Genomic DNA, 8982 nt, shown 5'->3' on the forward strand with positions numbered 1-8982 from the left:
TCGCGGCGACCAAAAAAACGTAATTCTGGCGTTTCGATTTTTTTTCTTGTTACGCCGTTTAGCGATCAGGTTAATGCTTTTTTTTTATTGATAGATCGGGCGATTCTGAACGCGGCGATACCAAATATGTGTAGGTTTGATTTTTTTTTATTGATTTATTTTGATTGGGGCGAAAGGGGGGTGATTTAAACTTTTATGTTTTTTGTATTTTTTTCACATTTTTTAAAACTTTTTTTTTTTCACTTTTGCCATGCTTCTATAGCCTCCATGGGAGGCTAGAAGCAGGCACAGCCCGATCGGCTCTGCTACATAACAGCGATCATCAGATCGCTGTTATGTTGCAGAAATGCAGGTGTGCTGTGAGCGCCGACCACAGGGTGGCGCTCACAGCACGCCGGCATCAGTAACCATAGAGGTCTCAAGGACCTCTATGGTTACCATTCAGAAGCATCGCCGACCTCCGATCATGTGACGGGGGTCGGCGATGCCGTCATATCCGGCCGCCCGGCCGGATGCGGTAGTTAAATGCCGCTGTCTGCGTTTGACAGCGGCATTTAACTAGTTAATAGGCGCGGGCAGATCGCGATTCTGCCCGCGCCTATTGCGGGCACATGTCAGCTGTTCAAAACAGCTGACATGTCCCGGCTTTGATGCGGGCTCACCGCGGAGCCCTGCATCAAAGCAGGGGAGCTGACCTCGGACGGTATAGTACGTCCGAGGTCAGTAAGGGGTTAATGTTATTAAAATTTTAAAATCTACTTATGCCTTGCGATGATTTGTTCTTGCTCAGGCAGCGATTCTCTGCTTTCATTTAAAATCGTGTTAGGCCTCTTTCACACTTCCGTCTTTTCAGATCTGTTGCAATGCGTCGTTTGGGGAAAAAAACGGATCCTGCAAATGTGCCAGCAGGATCCGTTTTTTCCCATAGACTTGTATTAGCGACGGATCGCGACGGAGGGCCACACGTGGATCCGTCGTGTTTTGGCGGACCGTCGTCTGGAAAAAACGTTCAATGTAACATTTTTTTGTCTGCGTCGAAAAAACGTACAGCGACGGATCCTGCGGCGTCCGTCGTTGGCTAGAATGGAAGCCTATGGGCGTAGGATCCATTGCTGTCCGTAAAATGACGGAATCCAGCAACAGATTCCGTTTTTTTACACTTAGCATGCCTGGAAGGATTTCTATTCCTTTAGTTTAACCCATTTTTCCTGCAGCTGCTGCATTGACGGATCCGTCAAAAAACAGGATCCAGTGCATCCGTTTTTTACAATCTGCACAGGATCCGTCTTTTCAACACTTTGACGGATTGTGACTGATTCTAAAAGACGGAAGTGTGAAAGTAGCCTTAACAGAGCACTTCTTTCGCTTCCAGTCTGTCGACGAGAAATCACTGCCGATGTCATACTGATTTAAAGCCGCAATTAGGCAGCAGGGATGCGAGCTGTGAAACAGAAGCGATGCCACGTCAACAGAGCAGAGAAAAAGTGAAGAAGCTGCTCTGTTGATGTGATGTAAGCAGGAGAATAACCAGCAGGAGCGGTCTGTGACCCCTCTAAGCTGGAACAGTTTGTCACAGGGCAGAAAAGGCAGGTAGTTAGCTACTATCTGACAGTAATCCCTAAAAGACGGAAAATCCTTAATCACTTAATCCCAGAATACATAAGAAAGAACTTATAATTAGGTTGGAGATAGAGTTATGTGTGGAAACAGGCTGGACAGAAGTGTACATTTTTGGCAAGTAAAGTTATAGCAATTGGCGGACAACATAATGATGACAAGTTAATCAACTCTGCAATGGACCATAGAATACGTCACCCTGGATGGATGCGAAGAGAAAATAAAACATGCGCTAACAAACAGTAACCACATACAGTGGGGCAAAAAAGTATTTAGTCAGTCAGCAATAGTGCAAGTTCCACCACTTAAAAAGATGAGAGGCGTCTGTAATTTACATCATAGGTAGACCTCAACTATGGGAGACAAACTGAGAAAAAAAATCCAGAAAATCACATGTCTGTTTTTTTTATCATTTTATTTGCATTTTATGGTGAAAAATAAGTATTTGGTCAGAAAATTTCATCTCAATACTTTGTAATATATCCTTTGTTGGCAATGACAGAGGTCAAACGTTTTCTGTAAGTCTTCACAAGGTTGCCACACACTGTTGTTGGTATGTTGGCCCATTCCTCCATGCAGATCTCCTCTAGAGCAGTGATGTTTTTGGCTTTTCGCTTGGCAACACGGACTTTCAACTCCCTCCAAAGGTTTTCTATAGGGTTGAGATCTGGAGACTGGCTAGGCCACTCCAGGACCTTGAAATGCTTCTTACGAAGCCACTCCTTCGTTGCCCTGGCGGTGTGCTTTGGATCATTGTCATGTTGAAAGACCCAGCCACGTTTCATCTTCAATGCCCTTGCTGATGGAAGGAGGTTTGCACTCAAAGTCTCACGAAACATGGCCCCATTCATTCTTTCATGTACCCGGATCAGTCGTCCTGGCCCCTTTGCAGAGAAACAGCCCCAAAGCATGATGTTTCCACCACCATGCTTTACAGTAGGTATGGTGTTTGATGGATGCAACTCAGTAGTCTTTTTCCTCCAAACATGACAAGTTGTGTTTCTACCAAACAGTTCCAGTTTGGTTTCATCAGACCATAGGACATTCTCCCAAAACTCCTCTGGATCATCCAAATGCTCTTTAGCAAACTTCAGACGGGCCCGGACATGTACTGGCTTAAGCAGTGGGACACGTCTGGCACTGCAGGATCTGAGTCCATGGTGGCGTAGTGTGTCACTTATGGTAGGCCTTGTTACATTGGTCCCAGCTCTCTGCAGTTCATTCACTAGGTCCCCCCGCGTGGTTCTGGGATTTTTGCTCACCGTTCTTGTGATCATTCTGACGCCATGGGGTGGGATTTTGCGTGGAGCCCCAGATCGAGGGAGATTATCAGTGGTCTTGTATGTCTTCCATTTTCTAATTATTGCTCCCACTGTTGATTTCTTCACTTCAAGCTGGTTGGCTATTGCAGATTCAGTCTTCCCAGCCTGGTGCAGGGCTACAATTTTGTTTCTGGTGTCCTTTGACAGCTCTTTGGTCTTCACCATAGTGGAGTTTGGAGTCAGACTGTTTGAGGGTGTGCACAGGTGTCTTTTTATACTGATAACAAGTTTAAACAGGTGCCATTACTACAGGTAATGAGTGGAGGAAAGAGGAGACTCTTAAAGAAGAAGTTACAGGTCTGTGAGAGCCAGAAATCTTGATTGTTTGTTTCTGACCAAATACTTATTTTCCACCATAAAATGCAAATAAAATGATTAAAAAAAACAGACAATGTGATTTTCTGGATTTTTTTTTCTCAGTTTGTCTCCCATAGTTGAGGTCTACCTATGATGTAAATTACAGACGCCTCTCATCTTTTTAAGTGGTGGAACTTGCACTATTGCTGACTGACTAAATACTTTTTTGCCCCACTGTATATGTACTCTGCTCATTCTGTCGAGTCAAATGCACCACAAACGTTAAATGTTCAATAAATGAATAAATGAATTTTTATATAGCATGTAATGATGCATGATGTTGTAAAATTGAAATCTCTTTAATATAAAAAATAATAACACTTTCCACCTATAGTATATTAAAGTGGCTCCTGCTGTGTGTGAGCTTTTTGATGGTTATTGAGACTTGATTTCTTGGCAAAACATTTCTCACATTCTGGGCATGAAAATGGCTTCTCTCCTGTGTGAGTCCTTTGATGTCTAACAAGATATGAATTCTGGCTAAAACATTTTCCACATTCTGGACATGAAAATGGCTTCACCCCTGTATGAATACTTTGATGTGTAATAAGAGATGATTTATAGATAAAAAATTTCCCACATACTGAACATGAATATGTTTTTCCTGTGTGAATTATCTGATGTTTAACAAGAATTGAATTGGATGTATAACATTTCCCACATTCTGAACATGAATACGGCTTTGCTCCTGTGTGAATTCTCAAATGTGAAACAAGGCACGATTTTTGGTTGAAACTTTTTCCACATTCTGAACATAAAAATGGCTTTGCACCTGTGTGAATTCTTTGATGTTTAACAAGAATAGACTTAGAGCTATAACATTTCCCACATTCTGGACATGAATATGGTTTTGCTCCTGTGTGAATATTTTGATGTTCAAGGAGAGATGATTTAGCGGTAAAAAGTGTCCCACATTCTGAACATGAAAATGGTTTCAGCCCTGTGTGGACCCACTGATGTCTAACAAAATTTGCTTTCTTATTAAAACATTTCCCACATTCTAAACATGAGTATGGCTTTACTCCTGTGTGAATTCTCTGATGACAAAAAAGATCTGATTTCTCTCTAAAACATTTCCCACATTCTTCACAAGAATATGGCTTTTCCCCTGTGTGACTTTTCTTATGTATAATAAGTTTTGATATCCGGTCAAAACATTTTCCACATTCCGAACATGATAATGTCTTCTTCCCTGTGTGACCATTCTGATTTCTGTGACGTTTATTTTTCTTGACATTGTGTGATGAATCAAAAGATAGGACCTTTTCAGATGATAGATCTTTGCTGTGGAGGGCTATATTTGGAATTATAGCGTGTTCTTCACATGTATCCTGTGTGATATCACAACCATCTGCTATACGATCTAAAGCTATCCAATGTCCTTCTGAGCTCTTGGTACAGTCATCTACCAAGAATAAAAATGATTAGTTTTGAATAATGAGACAAAAAATTACTGACGTGTTTTGTTGTATATATCTAAAAATGCCCATACAAAAGACAAGGCGTGGAACAAAATTTGCTTTTTAACTAAGACAGTGATGCAAAACAGATTCCAATCTAAGTCCTCATTTAGATGTGCGTGAATCATGCATGCATTCTATCAGTGATACTGTACCTCTATGAGGAGCAGCGCTTATGTGAGACAGATTAAATAATTTCAAAAGTATTAAACACATGAAGAAAGAGGTGCAAAAAGCCATGAAAACTCATGACACCTGCTGAAATCTATCAGGAATTAGAAAGTAATCCTGCCACTTAGTGAAAAATAATATCAGCTGGCTCAATTTATGGCCTATAAAAAGGGATCTCATAACCAAGGTGGCACACAAGAAACATCTCATGATGGGTAAAACTATTAAGCTGTCTCAAAACCTTTGCAACCTCATTGTTGCAAAACATACTGATAGCATTGGTTATGGAAGAATTTCTAAACTACTTAAGGTTCCAGTGAGAATTTGTTGGTGCCATAATCCGGAAGTGAAATCAACATAATTTCACCATAAAACGGCCACGACCAGGTGCTCCCCACAAGATTTCAGATAGAGAAACGAAAAGAATTATCAGAAGAGTTGCCCAAGAGCCAAAAACCAGCTGTGGAGATCTACATAAAGACTTGGAATCAGCAGGTACAATTGTTTTAAAGAAAACAATAAGTAATGCACTCAACCTCCAGGGCCTTAATGCATGTTCACTACACAAGTCTCCATTGCTGAACAAAAAGTATATTCAAGAGCGTATAGTTTGCTCAAGAACATTTATAAATGAGTGTGACATACTGGGATAATATAGTCTGGTCAGACAAGACCAAAATTGAACTCTTTGGATGCAATAATACACACCTTTTTTGGAGGCCAAAAGGCACTGCATATCACTGCAAAAACACCATACCAACAATTAAGGTTGGATGTGGGAACATCATGGTGTGGGGGTGCTTGTCAGCATATGGCACTGGAAAACTTCACATGATTGAAGGAAGAATGAATGGAGAAGTGTACCAAGACATTCTTGATAAACATCTGCTACCATCTACCATTAAGATGAAATGAGGGTGTATATTTCAGCAAGACAGCAATCCCAATCACACAGACAAGGAAGCTCTCAATTGATTTCAAAGAAAGAAACCAAAGCTGCTAAAATGGCTCAGCCAATCACCTGACCTGAATCCAACAGAAAATGTAAGGCACTAAAGCTCAGAGTTCATAGCAGGGGCACACGGGGCTTTCAGGATTTGAAGAGTGTTTGTGTGGGGAAAATGGACCACATTTACACCTGAGTAATGCATGCAACTAGTTTCTCCATACAGGAGGCGTCTTGAAGCGGTCAGCACCTACAAAGGCTTTTGTACAAAGTATTAATTACCGTATTTTTCGAATTATAAGATGCACTTTTTTCCCTCACATTTCGGGGGAAAATGGGGGTGTGTCTTATAATGCACATATACCTTACTGGCTGCGGTGGAGCAGGGTCCCAGGGTCGTGGCTGGAGGAGGAAATAGTGGTGCGTTGCTGCAGACCGCAGGGGGTGTTCAGATGTACGGCGCACCACTGCGGGTGGTGTCCGGTGCTGCGGGGGGGCTATGCTGACATCTTGTGAAAGGCCAGAGTCCCCGCAGTTCCATGGTTTCCTATGCAGTAGACTGCGGGAAAATGGCGGCCGGGGGCGGCGAATGTGCAGATCTAGATCTCGGTATCAGGATCTCGGGAGATGAGATCTCAGTGCTGTATATATTCACATGAAAAAAAATCTGTGACTGTGGGAATTTAGTGGTTATTACTCACCTGGGTGGTTATCTGTAGGAAACTCCTCTTTACACTGCTCATCACCACTCACATATGTCTCTGTAATATTAATATGGGTCAGATCTTCACCCTGAAACAACATTGTAAAAGTCACAGACAGATAGAGAAGTCACATCTATGATCAGCACTAATCCTGCCATCTCCACCGTTCTCATTACACAAGTATAAAACATATAATACTGGTGGATAAAAAAAAACTGAACACAAGACGTTCACCACCATCTACACATCATAGAGGAGATCTCATGACACCTTCTCTCCATCTACCTGATGATCCTGAGGAACATTGGGATCTTCTTGTTTACAGTCCTGTGGAAGAAGAGGATGGGGACATCTCTCTGGTGTTGTCCTCTTACTGGATAGAACTGCAGGAAACACATACAGGGACTGAATTCATTCTTTCCATACAGATAATTATAGGTCATGTGTATTTAGTCCTACTACCTGGTGATGTGAGGGGCTGGGGAACCTCCATCATGACGTCCTTGTACAGATCTCTGTGTCCTTCTAAATACTCCCACTCCTCCATGGAGAAATAGATGGTGACATCCTGACACCTTATAGGAACCTGACACATACAATGATACTGTCATCCCCCCGATCCCTTCATAGCATTACTGTATAATGTCCCAGCATTCCCAGCAGTGTCACCTCTCCAGTCAGCAGCTCAATCATCTTGTAGGTGAGTTCTAGGATCTTCTGATCATTGATGTCCTCATGTATCAGGGGGTGAGGTGGAGGCCTCGTGATTGAGCTCAGTGATCTTCCCCATCCCTCAGACACAGGGTCCTGACAGCGCTCACTAGAGGTCTTCTTCACTACTATATAATCCTGGTTAAGGAGAGACACATTAATAAATCTCACTACAGATATTTCCAGAGTCCTCACCTCTCCAGTTCTGTCCATCTGTTATTCCCATAGATAAGAATGATGTAATGTGACGTCATCAGAATCTCTCACCTCTCCAGTAAGCCGGAAGAGGATCTCTAGGGTGAGGTGCAATATCCTCTCCACCATCTTGTCTCTGTCCATATCCATCCTTGATGGATGAATCAGGAACATTCTCTTTTATAGAAGATCTCCACTGAGAGGATCCGATACTGTAGGGGCCTGAATGGGAAGAAAGTGAGTTGATGTACATCCAATGTAATAATGCAATCACTAGAGTTGTGATGTCAGTATAAGGCAATGATCTGGTACAACACTTTATACATCTAGGGGTCACACATAGGATAACTATGACCATCAGTTGGGGGTCACAGGAGTCAAACATAAATTCTGATAGTCACAGATTATTATTGCATGTGAGCACAAAGGGGCAGTAATACTATGCAGGGGCACATAGGAGTTATTACAGTTTGCAGGTGTAAGGGAGAACCATTATTGTGTGGGGACACAGAGGGGGCACTATGGATGGTTACAGCATTATGGAGAGATAATGGTCGGAGTGATGGAATAGTGAGGAGCCAAAGATGTTGCATTCTGCAGAGGTGAAATATGGACAGAAGAAGTCATCATAGCGGTCTGTGCCGACCAGAGAGGGGAAAATGAAGAACTACGATTAGATAGCACATCTCCTGATATTGGTACATTGGGTGCTGATCAGTAACAGCATGGTGACGTATTATGTGTACAGTGCTGCAAGTGCGGTAACTTAGAACAGTTATTTTAAGGTGCATAATTATACATAAAAAATATATATATATGTCATGGATTTCCATTTTTTTTTTATATCCACATAAAGAATAACGGGGCTCCAGCACCTACCTCCACCTGCAGAGCCGCACTCCACATATATGGCTGCTCTGTGCGCACAGGACCTGTGATGAGGTCACAGGAGGGGAGGAGTCAGGGGTCACATGATCAGGGGCCTCAGTGTATGCAGGACTCTGCTGTGCTGGTTGTCATGGTGCTGGATGAGGGGAAGTTTATGTGGGGTCAGGAGGGGTTTACAGTGTGGATGTAGCAGAGCTGCGTATGTACGAGGTGTACGGAGCGGAGCTGTGTGTGTACGAGGTGTACGGAGCGGAGCCGCGTGTGTACGAGGTGTACGGAGCAGAGCCGTGTATGTACGAGGTGTACGGAGCAGAGCCGTGTATGTACGAGGTGTACGGAGCGGAGCCGCGTGTGTACGAGGTGTACGGAGCGGAGCCGCGTATGTACGAGGTGTAAGGAGCAGAGCCGTGTGTGTACGGGGTGTACGGAGCAGAGCCGTGTGTGTACGAGGTGTACGGAGCAGAGCCCCGTGTGTACGAGGTGTACGGAGCGGAGCCGTGTGTACGGAGCGGAGCCGTGTGTGTACGGTGTGTATGGAGCGGAGCCGTGTGTACGAGGTGTACGGAGCAGAGCCGCGTGTGTACGAGGTGTACGGAGCAGAGCCACGTGTG

At 43.4% G+C, this 8982-nt stretch overlaps 1 protein-coding gene across 1 annotated transcript; it reads right to left on the reverse strand.

Annotated features, from left to right (window-relative positions):
- Positions 1 to 3542: 3542 nt before the first annotated feature.
- On the reverse strand, positions 3543 to 8396 carry LOC143769289 (uncharacterized). The gene is made up of 7 exons (XM_077257799.1): positions 8363 to 8396; positions 7556 to 7705; positions 7247 to 7426; positions 7040 to 7163; positions 6863 to 6960; positions 6575 to 6665; positions 3543 to 4701 (listed from the first exon to the last, which is right to left on the reverse strand). The coding sequence occupies exons 2-7, from the start codon at positions 7655 to 7657 to the stop codon at positions 3635 to 3637; spliced, it is 1662 nt and encodes a 553-aa protein (XP_077113914.1). The 5' UTR covers positions 7658 to 7705; positions 8363 to 8396; the 3' UTR covers positions 3543 to 3634.
- Between the last annotated feature and the right edge of the window lie 586 nt (positions 8397 to 8982).

This window comes from Ranitomeya variabilis, chromosome 4 (assembly GCF_051348905.1).
Source record: "Ranitomeya variabilis isolate aRanVar5 chromosome 4, aRanVar5.hap1, whole genome shotgun sequence".
In the NCBI taxonomy this organism is placed as follows: domain Eukaryota; kingdom Metazoa; phylum Chordata; class Amphibia; order Anura; family Dendrobatidae; genus Ranitomeya; species Ranitomeya variabilis.